At 35.6% G+C, this 18,274-nt stretch overlaps 1 protein-coding gene and 1 long non-coding RNA gene across 2 annotated transcripts in view; one reads left to right on the top strand and one right to left on the bottom strand.

The window, feature by feature from the left end:
- The window catches only part of LOC110265811, a 16,731-nt gene extending 2,662 nt beyond the window's left edge, over positions 1-14,069 (bottom strand). The window contains exon 1 of the long non-coding RNA XR_002352175.1: positions 13,841-14,069. This is a non-coding gene — a long non-coding RNA (uncharacterized LOC110265811). The remainder of the gene's footprint in view (positions 1-13,840) is intronic.
- Positions 16,733-18,269, top strand: LOC107613682 (stem-specific protein TSJT1). Its single transcript, XM_016315786.2, has 4 exons — positions 16,733-17,097; positions 17,195-17,435; positions 17,520-17,640; positions 17,899-18,269. Exons 1-4 carry the CDS (start codon positions 16,883-16,885, stop codon positions 18,087-18,089), a joined length of 768 nt encoding a protein of 255 aa, XP_016171272.1. The 5' UTR covers positions 16,733-16,882; the 3' UTR covers positions 18,090-18,269.

Raw genomic sequence — 18,274 nt, 5'->3', positions numbered from 1 at the left:
AGCATTTATTTGGCTAAATTAATTTATATGTTATTTTAGTAATTTTTAAATTATATTTTTAATTTCAATTAGACTATTGAATTATTGAACCAATTTTTTGACTGGTTTAATGTCCGATTTGGTTCTTACAACTTTGGTAATATGTTGATTACCTTTTTTTTTTTTTGGTTAAAATGTTGATTACTTTTTGCCATACGTAAGAAGTTGATAACACACAACAATAATAAAACTTGGGCCTCAACAGTATGCATAGATATAATTTACATAGGCTTAATCATCAAAAAAAAAAGTTTACATAGGCTTACGCAAAATTCCTTTGGGCTCTCTATTTCCAATGTAGTCCATTTTATGATAATGTTTTTTTTCCCGCCTACTTTTTATCACTTCAAACCGCTAACTCAATTATAACCTTAAAATTGAAGACCCAATATATAAGGAGAGAATAAACTCATTAATGCATCCCTAACCAAAAACATGAAAAAAAAAATGATTAAAGCATGTGGCATTGTGGCTAACTGGCGTATGAGTGGCAGTTGTAGTGAAATTAGTAGCCTATTTACCAATTTGCATCACATGACTTAACTCGTTTGCAATATAAACGAAATAATTATGTATCTCGTTTATAGTCGTTTATACATAAACGAGATAAGCCAAGTTTTACTTTGCACGTATCTCGTTTAATTTGCAAACAAGGTATTTAAAATTTGAACAAATACACATATTTTGTTTTCAATGTAAACGAGATACATTCATAATTATCTCGTTTACACGATAAATACGAGATATGTGTATTATTATGAAAAACAGTTCAACTATACATCTAAGTATTAAATCTAACCAAATTGGCCAAAACAAAAATCACTTTCATTACACCAACGTGTACACACGCGCATTTCAATAACGCAACATTTATCCTTCTTCGTCTTCGTCTTTGCGTTCTTTCTTCTTCGTATTCTTCCTTCTTCTTCTTGGCTTTCCTCCTTCTTCGTCGTCGCATTCCTTTTTCTTCTTCTTCGCGTTTTTCCTTCTTCTTCTTCGCCTTCCTCCTTCTTCTTCTTCGTGTATTTTCTCTTAATCTTCATTCTTTTATTACTGCTGTTATTGTTGCGTTTTTTTCTTTTTCTTCTTTTAATTGAGGTTCATTTGGATTCAAAAATAAATTCGATGTATTTTTGTTGATGATTGAATCTTTTTTTTTACCGCTTGTTCAAAATTGAACTAATTTCGATTCATTTGTGAATTAATTGAGGTTCACTTGATGCTGTTGATAAGTACTGACCAAATTTTTTATTCCTTAAGTAATTTCGGTTCATTTCTTAGTTTAATTGAGGTTCATTTGGATCCAGAAATAAATTGTATGTGTTTTTGTTGATGATTGAGTCTTTTTTACTACTTGTTTAAAACTGAAGTAATTTTGGTTCATTTGTATCTTAATTGAGGCTCACCTGATGCTGCTGACAAGTATTGACCAATTTTTTTTATTTCTTAAGTAATTTCGGTTCATTTCTTAGTTTATTTGAGATTCATTTAGATTCAGAAATGAATTCGATGTATTTTTGTTAATGATTGAGTCTTTTTACTGCTTGTTCAAAACTGAATCAATTGAATATAATGGAGTGGGATCTAATGCAATTGAATAAAGTGATAATGAATAATTTCATTCTTCTTTGTTAAAAAAATTGGTCAATACTTATCAGCAGCTTCAAGTGAACCTCAATTAGCACACAAATGAACCGAAATTACTTTAGATTTGAACAAATAGTCAAAAAGACTCAATCATTCACAAAATACACATTGAATTTATTTCTGGATCCAAATAAACCTTAATTAAACTAAGAAATGAACTGAAATTACTTAGGGAATAAAAAACTTGGTCAATACTTATCAGTAGCATCAAGTGAACCTCAATTAACACACAAATGAACCGAAATAAACTAAGAAATGAACCGAAATTATTTAATGATGGTATCAGAAAAATCAGAACCAATAAAGATGTTTGCAAAATGTTGGTGTTATTGGTGATGGTGATAACGAAAGAGAAAGATAACGAAAAAGGAAAAGAAGAAGAAGAAGATGCAACATCAGAAAAAAGGAGGAGGAGGAGGAAGAGGAGGAGGAGGAGGAGGAAGAAGAACCTGCATGCGCAAATTTGGTAGAAGAAGAAGATTTGCCGCTTACGTTAAAAGTGGAAAGTTGTTTACATTTAAAAGTTAGTTACGTAGCGCGTGGATGTAGAGGAGGGTATAACAACTTGGTTGGACTTGATTAGTGAAATCCCTTGGATGCAGAGAATTATTGTATAAAAAAATACAATTAAAATAATCCAAATTTTTAATACTTAAAATAATACATAAATATTTTATTTAAATTTATTCAACTTCCAATCATTTTGATTTGGCATGTTCTTTCATCACTTATTAAAATACCTCGTTTATTGGTTTTTTTTCTTTGATTCGTATAAATTAGATTTGAAACCATAATTTCACGCCAAAAAATTAATACATTGGATTAATAAAAAATAACGTGCAGTTTGCTTAGGGATGTCCACTGGGCAGGGCGGGGCGGGAGATGCCTCCTTACTCCCCATCTCTGCCCCCAGATTTGCTCTTCGTCTCCGTCTCCATTTTTCATTGTGGGAAAATATTGCTCCCCATCCCCATTTTTCACAGGGCTCCATTCTCCACAGAGACTTCATTTTCCATCTCTCTGATAGTTCTAACTAATTATTAATTTTCATAGGAATAAAGCTGAAAGTATCCATCCTATACAAAAACAGCAAGATTTTATACAAAAGTCTAAATGACAAAAGGGTAACTTTCAAAATGGCGTAGTGGAAGACGCCATGGCGAGTCAAAGCACAGAGTAGTGGATGACATGGAGACGTGGTAGCAGAGAGGAGAATGGACACGACGATAGAGTTGTAAAAAGGAATGCTACGAATATAGAAAACGACACGGTGAGGGCGATGGATGTAAACCCCGAGTAATTAGTGACCAATTAGTTAATAAATTAATTATTAATCAAATAAATTAAAAAATAGAATTTTATGATTTAGTGAGGTAGAAATAATTAAAATATGAATTTTAACACTAATTTTAAAAAATTTGGCCCAAGATTGGGTCGAACTGGCCGAATCGGGCGACCTGGGCCCGTATTGGGCCCAAATCCCAACTCAACTCATTAAAACACATAAGCTTCAGCTCATTCTCCTCCTACCCAAAGAGAAACACGTTGATCATGCAAAAGGGGAAGAAGAAGATTCATTCCAAACCCTTACTCCTCATTCAAATTGCCGTATCTTTCAATTCAGAGCTCCGATCACCGCACCGTTTGCGAACATGCGTCCACCACGTCGAGCTCTATAAAGCCCAGTAATCAATTTGGTAAGGAAGGCACAATTTCAGTTTCGATTCTCTCTTTTCCAATTTCAATTTTCGGTAAGTTTTGGTGTTGAGATTTGGTTAAATTTTGATGTCTAGGATCGTATTGACCTTGCAAATTTGTTGGGTCTTGCTTCGATTCTTTGTAAGGTGAGAACAACTATAAACCTTGTGAGACCTGCATTTAAGTGAAAGACATATTAATTTAGTAATTTTCATTGGTATTAGATTGAGTTGTGGGTTATTTGAGGCTTATTGATGGAATTGGTGGTATCGAAAAGCTGAACATTGGGTTGTGGTAGATGAGTTTTCTGTTTGGTATGTGTTTTGGAACCTTGGGCTTTGTGAAATGGTGCTAGTTGAGGTGTTCCAGACTTTACGAGAAATCGGCCAAGGTATGGTTTTGGTTTCTCCTATATAATATATAATGTTTCGTGAAAATTTAGGCTAGATGACCATAGGATAAGCTTGGATTGAAGTCGGTGGTTGATTGGATTAGTGAACATATGAGTACTTGTTGTTAGTGTTGTTGAATTGAGTGGTTGGATTGTATGTTGGATGATTGATGATAATATTTGATATGGATAGTGATTATTTGTGGTAGGTTGAGAATGCTTATGTATTGATGATTGTATTAAGTATGAATGCAAAATACTGTGAATAAAACTATTTAAAATTGAGATATGATTGGATATGGAAGAGTGTGGGCCTGTGTGGTTGTGATATAGTATGTTTTAGTGCAGGATATGACTATGTGAATATGGTTAATGAGTTATGTTTTGGTGAAAATAGAGGTTAGAGTATTTTTGTGAAAAATTGATTTTTAGCCGACTTTTGGCAAGCTATAACTTGGCTTCCAAACCTCTAAATTATTTCAAACTTATTTCAAATAAAAACTAGATCCATGAAGTTTACGTCGTTCAAAGAACGGATGAAAATTGTTTTAAAACAAAAAAGTTATGTGCGTCGGAAGTTCGGAGTACAAAATTGAAAATTCTGCAGCATTCAACAATTTTGCTCTTCTACATTACTTGCATATGCGGCTACTTGCACGCGACGTGGCCAACCTTTTCGGGCTGGGCATCTCGCGTATGCGAGCAAGGAGCTTGCGTACGCGAGAAACGAAAAATGTACGCCCACGCGTACGCGTGGCCTCTGTTTCAGCAAACAAGGATTTTGTGATTTAAAGCTTAATTTCGAACTTCTAAACCTCTATTTTTACTCCCTAGTGTCCTAAACTTAAATTTAATTATAGAAAGGGAGTTGAACATTGAGAGGATAATAACTTGTGAGTGAAGAAAGATTGTAAAGAGGTGATGTAAGTTGAAAAGTTAACGGGGATGTTGGTTTGTAAATAAATGTGATTGTGGCCCCGGATATTAGGCAGTGGCGATGTCCACTTGCTCCGGATATGAGATAGGGAAGAAGAGTATGAAGAAATAAATTTAATTATGGAGTAATAAATGAATATATGTTTGAGATACATGGGCAGTAGCAAGGATTGTGGTTCGTCCCGCTTGCTCCAGGTCAATGCTTGAGATATCTGGGTAGTAGCAAGGATGGTGGTTTGTCCCACTTGCTCCAGTTCCGTGATTGTGATGCCTGGGCAGTAGCAAGGGTTGTGGTTCGTTTCACTTGCTCCGGGTTGAGCTTTTAAACACCCGCTTGGGTAGTAGCCGCAGTAGTGGTTATTCCACTAGCTTTGGGTTAAGCGGGTAGTAGCAAGGGAGTTGTAGCTCAAACCCACTTGCTTTGCAATGGCTATTTCTGTCTATGGTTAGCTACCAAGACGTGTCGAGTTGGCTATATAACTGATAGATGATATCATCAGCCGTAGGGTAGGCATGCATCATGTGCACTTGTATGTTTTGTTTGCGTGCGCATTGTCTTGGCTTGCTTAATTATTTATTCATGTTAATTGCTAATTGCCTACTTGTTATATATGCTTTCTGTATGTGCTTGTCTTGTCTGTTTTGCTTGTCTGTGCATTGGAATTTCAGGAGGTTTGGAAGGAGATGGGAGATCAAGGGGGTAAGTTATGAATGAGTTAGAACTTTAAGATCTTTACATGACCTACCTTACTTGTGGTTTAAAATTTACTGTTTTAAGAGTTATAATTTGAGTGTCAGAGTTCTAGGATTGCCTCTGGCTTTCCCGGGACCTTATTTATTATATATGTGGGTACCTTAACCATGCTGAGAACCCCCGGTTCTCATCCCATACAATATTGTTATTTTTTCAGATGCAGATTGAGAAGCACTACTCTGTATTCTAGAGACTCTGACGAAGCGAAGAACTCTTGGGACTCAGGGGCGTATTTTGTTTATATTTATATATGTATATAGAATCTCCACCTCGTATTTTATGTTTGTTCCTCTTACAGGTTAACTCGAATAAACAGGTTGTCGTTTTTCTGCTTTGGTTCATTTTGGGATTCTCATGTATATATGTATATATGTTTGGATAAGTTTTAAAATTTATAGATTTTAAAATTCAAATTTGGAAGAAAGAGAAACTAACAAAATACTAAACTTTTAAAAATTGAAATTAAATTAAAGATAAGATAACAAAATTTTGAAAATTAAAGAAAAAGAAAAATACAGATTTAAAGATAGAAAAGATAAACAAGAAAATTAAATTAAATAAAAAGATTACTAACCGGACACCAAACTTAAAATCTGAAACCAAGATAGTAAAAAATTTCGAATATATACATATTGAAATTTAAAAAGAAAAGAAAAACACTAGACGGACACCAAACTTAAAAATTTTGAAATCAAATAACACAAATTTCGAAAAATAAAGAGAAAAACACTAAAAGACACCAAACTTAAAAATGTTGAAATCAAATAAGAGAAAACACCTAAAAGAATTCGAACATAAAGAAAGAAAGAAAAGGTAAAACAAGATAGAAATCAAAAGTTCAAGAAAAGATTTTATTTTAAAAGATTTTATTTTAAAAGTCTAATTTTAAATAATTGATTTTTATCAAAGGTTTCTTTTAAAAAATCGGTTCTTTAGTCCAGAAAATCGGTTTTTGTCGAAAACGTATTTATTTTTTATACTCGATTGAAAATTGGTTATGTAATTTTATAACCGGTTTTTTAATTATTTAATAAATTAAATATTTAACAATTTGATTTGATAATTGAATAATAGTTGAATTGTTTAACTGTTTCATTGTTTGGTGATGGTATAATTTATTTATTTGGTGTAATTAGATAGGTTTTTTTTGTAGAAAGTAGAATTTAAATGCTTCGTGTATATCTTTCCTGTTGGGTGCAACTAAGTATGTATATCTACAGTGTGAGGCGGTAACAAAATATGCCTATGCATGACAGGATCATTCCTTATTTAGAGAGGGCTAGATTGTACCATTTGGCCAGGCTAAACAGCCGCTAGTTCTGGTTGGACGAGCCTTTTGGAGAGTGCACGGTGACACTGCAAGATATGGCGTTTCAGCTTGGGTTGTCTGTCGATGGGAAGGCCGTTAGTGGTTGTCTGGCAGAGTTTGAAAAATTTATGGAGAATGGCCGACCAGCTTGGGAATGGTTTCAAGAGTTATTTGGTGAGTTGCCACCACCGAATAAGGTCAAGCAGATGACAGTCCACTTCACATGGTTCCATCAGAGATTTAGGGTGTTACCAACAGATGCGGCCGAGGATATTGTTCGCATATACGCACGTGCCTATATCATGATGTTGTTATCCACTTAATTATTTGGGGACAAGAGTGCGAACCGGGTTCATATACAGTGGTTGCCCTTTGTGGCGAATCTTGATGACATGGGGAGTTATAGCTGGGGGTCCGCCGCTTTGGCATAGTTGTATCGATGCATGTGTCAGGTGGCGAATAGAAATGTTACCAACTTGGCAGGTCCTCTCCACTTGCTACAGAGTTGGATATTCTGGCGGTTTCCCTCATTGAGGCCCTCTGGGTTTGAGGATTTTTCGTTTCCGTTGGCATCCAGGTATTCTTTATTCGTTTGAAGCTTGAAAAATATGATATGTTGTGTTATTCCTTCATTTTATAAACGATTACTATCGTTCAGGTGGACCGCATACTTACCACCAAATGATGGCAAGGAGCAAAGGGTTATAAACTATCGCCTTGCATTAGATCGATTGACCACTCGGGATGTAAGTATCATGTTTGTGGTTGGTTTCATTAGTTGGAGTTCATCATTATGATTATATATATACATTCTGTTATAACGTTCGAGGATGTTAAATTTTCAGATTGTATGGGAGCCTTACTCTACCCTCAACGTACTAGCTGTGGTCCATCCTGAGATACTTGCGGAGGAGCATTGTTAGTTATGGCAAGCGGTTACTAGTTTGATATATTTTGCCATCATTGAGTGGCATTAAGTTGATAGGGTGGTCCCACAACTTGGCGGGGTGTAGCATGTTCCCGAGGGGGCTTTGAACATAGACTGACTACATGCTAAGGACGAGACGGGCGGAGATAGGTGGTTCCCCTATTACTATTAGGTCTAGCATTTACACTGGTAGAATAGACTTGTTTCAGTCCTTATTATTGACAGAGTGGCTGATCCAGGCCCCTTCGTTGAGTTCTTAGATTGGTGGCACCGCAAGGTGCACAGGGTCCTTTCCCCAGGAGCCACATTTGCAGATCCCAGGCACGTAGAGATACCGACGGAGGCCTTTCAGAGAGGATCGTCACAGGCACCACGGAGATCACAGTTATCGGACAACAAGCTTGTCGAGAGACGCCGTCGTATTGGTACCCGGGACACAGGTCGGGAGTGGTGATGGTTAGATGATATGATGTAGGAGGATGATGCAGGTGGGGACGACGGAGGTATTAGCGAGCACTGTGTTCGGCGGGCCAGTGTTAGATGTAGGGGGGCTGGGGGTGGTACCCAAATTGGTGGTGGAATTAGCGGGTACACGGCGACTGGGGCTGGGGGCGGGACATTCACAACTGAATGCAGCTCTCATGCATTCCATGACATTGCACAGATGTATGCTGATCTTGGTACGACAACGATGACCATGGACATAGACGATCAGATGGGTAGTTCACAGTTCTACGCAGAGTTCACGACTATCATGCGGGAGGATGACGATCAGTCCCAGATCCAGGTTGATGCACTTGATTACCATTTGCAGATGCCAGATATCCAGCTCGATGCCCCAGCTTACCACCCATAGATGCCAGATATCCAGATCCAGGCACCAGAGTATCAGATACCGAACTATCAGAGACAGTCTATGGTGGACTTGAACGAGCCCGCAAGTAGCCCATTGGACACTTGGTTCACCATGGGAGGGACGCCCCAGTCTGCATTTGGAGCGGACCGTTCGGCTAACGTTGTTGCACAGCAGCCCCACTGACCTACTAGAGTGAGGCGTCCTCCTCGATGTGGCACATGTTCTCATCTGCTTGTCGCATTCGGGGACAATGACCCGGATGATGGTCACAAGTAGGTAGTTGTCTTTGTGATTGTTTTAGTAGTTGCATTCCACGTATCTTATTTATTTATTTCCAGCACCGTATGATTTCATGTTTATTTCGAGAGTTATGTTCCAAACTTAGTAGGTACAATTGTGTGACCCTATCTTTTTTTAAGTATCTATGGTTGGTTTTATAAATGTGTTGATGACTGTATGACTATATATTTTCACAAGTATCTGTTGCATGCTTCTTCAATTGTTTTTAGTTTTGAAGAAATACAAATACATCAATACAAGATTACAAAGTTCTAATGCATTACACAAAACAAATAAACCGTTACATGAAAATAGCGTACTAATGCGAGCTCATAACATTTAGGATAGCACAACTAATAACCAAGATGAACAATAACTACTACATAACATAATACAACGTGAATAAAACATCTAATCTTAGGACCCGACCGTGGAACCTCGCTGAGAGCAACTCTTACGAGTGTGGCCGGGTTGCCTGCATAGGCCACATCGCTTTGGTCTACTAGAGTCAGCTTCATCCATGTTGTTGCAGATACGGGTGGATCGTGGTCGCCCTTCTCTAGCTCGTCGCATGTTAGGGTCAGGGATCACAGTCAGTCTGTCATATGGCAGCCAAAGCCCCTCTGAAATACAAGGTGCAAAGCCCATTTGATACACCTTGAATACCTCAGACATGCTGTAAACTTCATCAACATACGTGGCGCAATCTAGCCGCGACTGAGCACAGCATGCGATTGCATGGCAACAGGGGTAGTGCAGGGCCTGAAAGTGGCCACAGTCGCAGGTGCGATCTATAAGAGAAACTCGATAGGTACCCAATGAGAAGTTACCTGTAGGAGTAGTCTCTGTCACGATATACTCAAATTGATGCCTGTCGAACAGTGTCACTGTGAAGCACCTTGAATCCCTCAAGTTCCGCTCAATGACTTTCACAAGCGCCTGGCAAAACTGGTGCCCAGATCCTAGCTGTGCCTCTGTCGTTTGACCTCGAACAACAAACAACTCTGCAAGCCGTAGATATGTAGACTTCACCAACGTCACTGGTAGATTCCTGGTGCCCTTCAAAATAGAGTTGACACACTCAGATATGTTGGTCGTCATGTGACCATATCGTCTGCCACCATCCTTGTGCTGTGTCCACCTCTCATACTCCATCATGTTTACCCAATCACACAAAGCCGGATTCTCTGTCCTCATTATATCAAGCCAATAGTCAAACTCGGCCTCTGTCTTTGCATAAGTAGCATTTACCAGTAACCTCCTTGAATCTTGCCCCTTGAAGCTGAGCCCAAATTTTGTGGCATCATGCCAAATGCAAAATGCCCGATAAGCATGGGGAGGTCGCCAACCACTATCAAGTGCTTCTAGTGCCGCCTTGATGCCAATGTGCCTGTCAGATATCACCAGAATACCTGGTTGTGGAGTCACATGGCTTCTCAGGTTGGATAGAAAGTATGCCCAGGACTCTGCATTTTCTCCTTCCACAAGTGCAAACGCAACGGGCAAAATGTTCGAGTTTTCGAGTTTTCATCTTGAGCAATAGCCAACAACAAAGTTCCTCCATACTTGCCATACAAGTGCGTACCATTGATGATGACTAGCGACTTACAGTGTCGGAAAGTCTCAATACATGGAGGAAATGTCCAAAAAAGACGATGAAAGTAGACTGTTGATTCATCAACCTGATCACCCACTCTAACCGGAGAGGTCTTCAACAGAGCAATCGTACCCTCCATGGTGGATGTCACCCCAAGGATCCAACGAGGCAACTCACCATAAGACTCTTCCCAGTCACCATAGATCTGTGCTACTGCCTTCTGCTTTGCCATCCATACCTTCTTATAGCTAGGCCTGAAACCATAGGTTGCCTCTGGTGCTTCCTGCAACACCTTAATCGTAACTGAGGCATCAGCTCTGACCAACAAAAACATTGTCGCACATATGACATGGTAATCAAGCTGTCTGTGGTCGCTCGATATCGATGTGGCCAAGTACGTGTGCGGTCCGTTGTACCTACTAACTTCCCAGGTGCTCTTCCTTTGTTGCAGCGTGATACGGATCATCCATGTGCATCCTTTTCTAAACTCCTTACATCTCCCGTTGTATTTGAGATGGTCTGACTCCATCATCCTGTACTCAACTCCACGCTGGATGCTGTAATCCTTTACACTTAACATAACTTCCTCCTTACTCTGGAAGGATTGGCCAATCTGAAAGTCTGTCAAAGCAGTCGCATCATGCAGACCCTGGCCCGCGAAGGTTGCCTCTACGTTCTGCTGTTGGCCGATGGCTTCCAAGTTCAAGGTTGACAAGTGTGAAGGATACTGTTGTGTGCCGGAAGCCGAAGCTCCGTGGGGTGTATGTGTATTGCTCGGAATATCATCATCACTGTCCCCACCAATGTTGACCAGCTTATCGTCCGAATCATCGTCCCACATTGCATTCTCAACTCGATCCGGTCCGGCCTCAACTTCAAAATCAGGAACACCACGAGGCACACCATCAGTACCAGCCGCAACACGTGGAGGATCAGGGATCAGACCTGAAGGTGCTACCACAGGCATCGACGTCGAGGCACCATCCATCATCATTGACTGAGGATTCGGCGTCGATGCCCTAGAGCTATCGACGCCATCTTCAAACTTCGCAAGAAGCTCGGGTATTCTAACCTCCAAAAAACTCCGCCAACAGTGAAACAAGATCTGAATGTCTTCATTAGACCCTATCAAAAATGTCTCATACTTCACACTGGCCGACAAAACGGCAATGAAAATTTTGTAGAACAATTTTTTTACCCACTTTGTCCCACACACACCCACCTTCTGTAATATATTGTGTTTTATCTCTACCAATGTACTCGATGACCAGATAAAAACACTAAGCAGTTCCCTATCTAAATTTAACACCATGCCTTTTGCTTTTTTGAATTTTCCCAGAGCAATGAACTAGAGTCACAAAACTCTCCTCACCATTCATTTGTGAGAAATGACAATCCTCTTCTACCTCAATGCCTTAGAGGGGTATATATAACCAACCACCACGCACACACACTCAACGTAAACCGCTACTGCCTTCAGCGGTTTATGTTCACGCCACCCAACACATAAACTGCTACTGTCTGTATGTAGTGGTTTATGCACATGCCACACTCAACAGAAACGGCTGCTGCCTATAGCGGTTTCTGTGTAAAATGCTAACCTACGTAAACCGCGACTACTAGTAGCAGTTTACGTTCTTCTATAAACCGCTACTGCCAGTAAGAATTTCTATAGAGATATGAAAAATTGCATTTGCTTCTTGCCATTTCAAAAGTTGTATTTGGATAAAATTCATCTCCAAATATTTTATTTCAGTAAATAGGAACTTAGAATATGAAAAATTGAAAAACATAAAAAATCGTACGTAGTAGAAGATTTTGATGCCAATAAAATAAACACAATTTCTGTAATTGTTCCTATATTTAATTTTTTTCAAATTTAATGATGCAACTACAACATTTATTAATATTCCATTCGATTTAAATAGTAACAAAATACATTGATTTTTATTTTTTAAATCGATACAAATTAAATTATTAATATTTTTATACTTACAAACACGTATCTTGTTTATAGTATAAACAGATTAATTATGAGTATATCTTGTTTACATTGTAAACGAGATATGTGGACTTCGTCAATTCTCACATATCACGTGATACGTGTTTAAAATGTGCGTCTTATCTCGTTTACAATACTCATAATTAATTTGTTTACACGGTAAATGAGATAAGTAACAGGATAAAAAACGTAAATTATGTCTAAATTATCTATATTAGTAAATAAAATAATTAAATTATTTATTTAAAAAAATCTTATTATGTTATGATATTATATTAGAATAAACTATTAAAATAATACTCAAAAATTTATATTGGTGATAAAAATAATCATACTAATAACAAATAAGATCTTGAAAGATTAAAAAATGCGATAAAAGGAACCAGATATTAAATATATATTTTTTAAAAGAAATTTAGAGATTATATTTTGATGTAATTCTTCACAATCATCATTAGAAAAATAATATCTTTTCTTCTTCAAAATTTGGTAATTTTATATCAAGTAAATTTTTTTTGTAAATGACCATATTTTTTTAAAAAATAAAATAAAAAATTTAAAAGTTAAATTTTGCTTTAAATTTTTTGTACATCTTCTAAATATTTATTCAAATACTGTTATAAAAATTAGAATCAAATGGATAAATCGTTTATTAAATATAAAAACTTTTTACTTATATAAAAATATAATATTTATTAATTATTTTATCATATTTTTAAATTATTCAAAAGACTATTTAATCAATTTCTTTTAGAAATTTTTTTTATCAGCGTTGAATTTTTTGAGTACCGCATTAACGGTTACCTCATTATATTAACCCACAAAAAAACTATTTTGTCAATTCTAAATTTTAAATCATATAAACCTTTAAGCTTGCACTTTAAAGTCTAAACTATAAATTCTAAATAAAATTGGCTAGTATTGATTAACTAATAATTAGTTTTTTATACTTTTTTTTTCTCTTTTAATTATGATGAGTAAAGACTCGGCTTGACTCTTATCCATTTTCATAAAGAACAATGCAATTTTTTTTTAAAAATTAGACACTTCGACACTAACATTATTATTTTGAGATAATACAATTTTTTAATTAAAAAATCCAGCAACATAAATTAGTTTTATAAAATTTTATTTATAATGTGTGAAATTTAAACCCCACAAAATTTATCAACGACCACTACTACTATTATTATCTTTCTTATCTTCATCATTATCATTTTTATTTTTACTATTTTTATTCTATAATCTTATCTTATGATGATATCATTATTTCTTCTACTACTATCAATATTAATACTAATACCATTAATATCAGAGAAATCGGATTGAATTTTACTACATAAATATCTATGCAACCAAATTATGTACAGTCCATAGAATCATAAAATTGAGACTAGACCTTACCCGGAATAATCACGAGGTGGGGTCTTAATGGTCCACATAATAATGAGAAAAATAAAAAGCTGAGCTAACTTCACCGTGAAATTTATTATTGAAGGAATCTTGAAGCTCATGCTCACAGTGATAGAGTGGATAAAGATAGAAAAAGGATAAGAACACATGCAGCAGTTACAACTTACAATTACAAACCCACAGGATGTTACAAAATACAATGGCTTATCCGAAAATTTTATTTTATTTTACCACAACATTTTCAATTTTTAATATTTGTATATAAATGGACAAATATTTCAATCTTTTTTTGAAAGGTCAAAATAGCCAGCTTCCGATAAAAGATAAACAAAAAAATTAAGCGGAGAAGTATAAGATAATAAATAGAAATGAATATTCTTTTGGTTCATAAAGTTTAAGGTCAAAAATAAATTCGTTTTTAATCTTATTTTGGTTTTAAAATCATTTTTAATGTTTTATTTGATATTAAAATTATTTTTTTTGTTTGGCTGTCCTCTTTTTTTATTTAAAAAAATACTTCTTTATTCTAATATTTTACACTCTTTTTTCTCTTTCTTTTTCTCTTTCTCTTTCTCTTTCTCTTCCTCTTTTTTTTAATCAGACCACCCTCTAAACCCACTCCCCTTCTTCCTCATGAGCATCTTTTTCCTAATTTCGGTACTCTTTAAAATGGTGTCGTTATTGTGTTGTTGTTGTTGCATGTGTTGAAAGAGGAAACCACGACAGAAATCTGCTATTAAGGACTCCTCTACCGCCGTCGAGATTGACGGTCGCCCTCGCCTCGCCTCGCCATTGAAGAGCATCCTCTCCGCCGTCGTCGCCTTCCTCTTCGGCGTCGGTCACGGCGCCGTCACCGTTTACCTTGTCGGCTGTCGACGACCTTCTCCGACAATAACATCGCAGTGGCGGCATAAATCAGTGACATTGTTTTCTCTACTTTGCTTTGGATATCGTTTGTCATTTTCTGTAATTGATTAAGTTTTTCATTTATAAAAAATCTGAATGCTTTATTGTTGTTGTTGTTGTTGTTATTGGATTTGATGTTGCATTTAAAACAAATATTTTTTAAGCGTCGGAGATAGTGGTGAACATTGAGGTTGAACTTTTCTGCTTCTCTGTTAGTGTTTGCAAGGACTTCTCTAGTTCTAGATCTCCTTTTCCTTCCTTTTCCGGCGACAATTTTTAAGAGCAACAGTGGCGGCGGTTTCGATGGTGGTAGCCACAATTTTGAGTTCTCTCTCTCTCTCTCGCTCTCTTGTTCTCTCGCTTCCCCTTTCTTTTCGACAGTCTCACTCTCTTTCCAATCTCTTTGAAATAAATGAGGTTGTTAATATTGTTCTTGAATTTGAATGTTACATTGTTGATGATGAATTTTTAAATTTGAATGTTATGTTGTGTTGTGTTGTTGTTGATGGATTAAAATGAATAAATATGAAAAGAGGAATAATTGGTAGTAATAAAGGTGGTGATAGTGGCACTGAACGATGGGATTAGGGTAAGAAAAAATATAAAGATATTTTTGTCCGAAAAAAGTTGAAAGGACGATTTTAATACCAAATGAAACGTTGAGGGAAGATTTTAAATCCAAAATAAGATTAAGGACGAATTTAATTTTGACCCTAAATTTTAGGGATTAAAACAATATTTATTCATAATAAATATTATTTTTTTTATCAAAAAATAAAAATTCCAAGTGGATGAAAGAAGAATGATTAGTTTGTCCATTGCTTGCATGATTGAGGGACTTTTGTGCCCAAACAAGGGAAAAGTGATATCATTCTCTCCCATGGTAATAGCAATCAGGAACTGGGAAATTAAAAGATGTTGATGAAAGCGACAAAGTAGGACCACATACTTCGTCTTGAGAAAGAAAACAACAAAAGAGCCTAATAAATCTTATTTATTAATAGCTTCTTACACTTAAATTAACTAAGTTTAACATTTTAACTAACTGCAAAATTTTTGTATTATTATTATACACATTTCATTATTTATTTAATTTAGATATCCTAATAGTGTAAAAAATTTTAGGTAACGAGTTTAAAGAATTTTACATAATTTTATAAAATATAATTACTCTATTAGTCTTTATAATTTTACTAATTTTGTAATTAGGTTTCTATATTTTTTAATTAGATTCCTAAACTTTGTAATTAGTTCATTTCTATATTAAAAACGTTAAAATTAACGATTTAATTAGATTTTTAATTGTGGATATTTTTTACACTAACAATAACTTAATTATAAAACTAAAAGCAGTGTAAAAATTTAATTAAAAAGAAAAAAAAAGATTAAGTACGATTTTGGTCCCTAAAGTATAGGTCGAAAAATTGTCCTAAGATTTAACTTGGTTTTAAAATCGTCCTTATCTTAGAGACCAAAAATTGTACGGAGGTGGCGGTGGAAGCAGAAGCAGAGGTGGATCGTGGACATCTTATTTTTGCAGGAGAAAAAACACTCTCTTTCTCTTATTTTTTTTTTATTATGATAATACACAATTAATTATTTATATAAAATTCTTTTATAATATCCGTGCATAAAAATCAAATTGTTAATTATACAAGAAAATAAAGAAAAAAATTTGTGCAACCTATAAAAAAGTTATATAAACACAAACATACATATAGAAAGCAAGATCAAAGTATCCAAAAAAAATTATTGGCATGATTTATTAGTTATTAGTTATTACTCATAAAGGAATTAACAATCATGCCTCTTAATAATTTTCTTTTTTATATAATCCTCCAACTTAATTGTTAGAATATAATTTCACACAAGAAAATATCTTACTATAAGAACCAAAATCTGGATGCTTATCCACCAAACTAGGTCCCACGCCCACAAACTTGATGAAGACACACACGCCACCCTCTTAACACTTGAAGATGGCTAGGTACTACTTACTATCATTGCCACCATATAAATATTAGAATTTCTCCTATGCTCCAAACCCTGCATTATTTCATTCCCTTTGATCTACAAATAGCTAAATCATTATTATCATTATTATTAAGCCAAAACCAATAAAGAAAAATGCTGGCCATATTCCACAAGGCTTTTGCAAATCCACCAGATGAGTTGAATAGTCCAGCTTCTTACAAAGGTTCCAAGAAGCCTAAGATTCCTGAAGAGACTCTCAGAGATTTTCTTTCCCTTCATCCAAACAACACTTGCTCTATCAGCTTTGGCCATGCTGCTGTTTTAGCTTATGTCCGCCCTGATAATCCTTTCTCTCTTAATAACCAAAGGTTATTTATTTATTATTATCATTACCATACTTTCACAATTCAAAATTTAAATAATTGATTTAGATTATTCTAATAAAGAGAGCTACTTTACTGGCAGGTTGTTTTGTGGGTTTGATGACATATATTGTGTGTTCTTGGGGAGCTTGAAGAATCTATCATACATGAACAAGCAGTATGGATTGTCAAAGGGAAGCAATGAAGCCATGCTTGTGATTGAAGCTTACAAGACCCTACGTGACAGAGGTCCATACCCTGCAGATCAGGTTGTCAAGGAACTTGATGGTAGCTTTGCCTTTGTTGTCTATGACAGCAAGGTTGGCAGTGTCTTTGCAGCACTGGTAATTAATTAATTACTTAATTAATTAATATTAATTCCTAAATAAATTTTGATTATTGCTGAATTACGATTATGATTGTTTCAGGGTTCTGATGGAGGGGTGAAGTTGTATTGGGGAATTGCAGCTGATGGATCTGTGGTGATCTCTGATGATCTGCAAGTTATCAAAGAGGGTTGTGCCAAATCATTTGCTCCTTTTCCAACAGGTAATTAAATTAATAAATACTTTTTTATTTATTTTAGATTTTAGGATTTATTATTATCTTTCAAAGTCCAATCAAATTGGTGAAAAGTTTCCTTTAAATTAGAGCCTAATGCATTATTCCAATGGGCAAGAGTACATGTGAGTTATTTGAGTGACCAAAATGAAGATTATAAATTATGTTTAATTAATAATTATGATTAGAATTTAGTAAGGATTGACAAGATAGTTTTGTTGGGATTGGAATGAATATGGAATGCAGGGTGTATGTTCCACAGTGAAGGGGGTTTGATGAGCTTTGAGCACCCAATGAACAAGTTGAAGGCAATGCCAAGAATAGACAGTGAAGGTGCAATGTGTGGAGCCAATTTTAAGGTTGATAAATTCTCAAGAGTCAACAGCATTCCAAGAGTTGGAAGTCAATCTAACTGGATGGAATGGGATCAACATTAGCCTTATTATTATTATTACTATTTTCACAATAGGAATGTAAACCAAAAATATGTCACATATCAATGTTTCTATGTTTCCTTTAATTTCCTCCCTAACCCAGATCGTCTTGTTTTCTGCTTGCTTGTAATGTTTTCTGTTCTGTTTCTTTAACTTAGTATATAAATAGTACAACACTCAAAATGCTG

Source organism: Arachis ipaensis, chromosome B08, assembly GCF_000816755.2.
Source record: "Arachis ipaensis cultivar K30076 chromosome B08, Araip1.1, whole genome shotgun sequence".
NCBI classification, from domain to species: Eukaryota; Viridiplantae; Streptophyta; class Magnoliopsida; order Fabales; family Fabaceae; genus Arachis; species Arachis ipaensis.
Note: the sequence above shows the minus strand (reverse complement) of the source record. Positions and strands in the feature narration are given on the sequence as shown.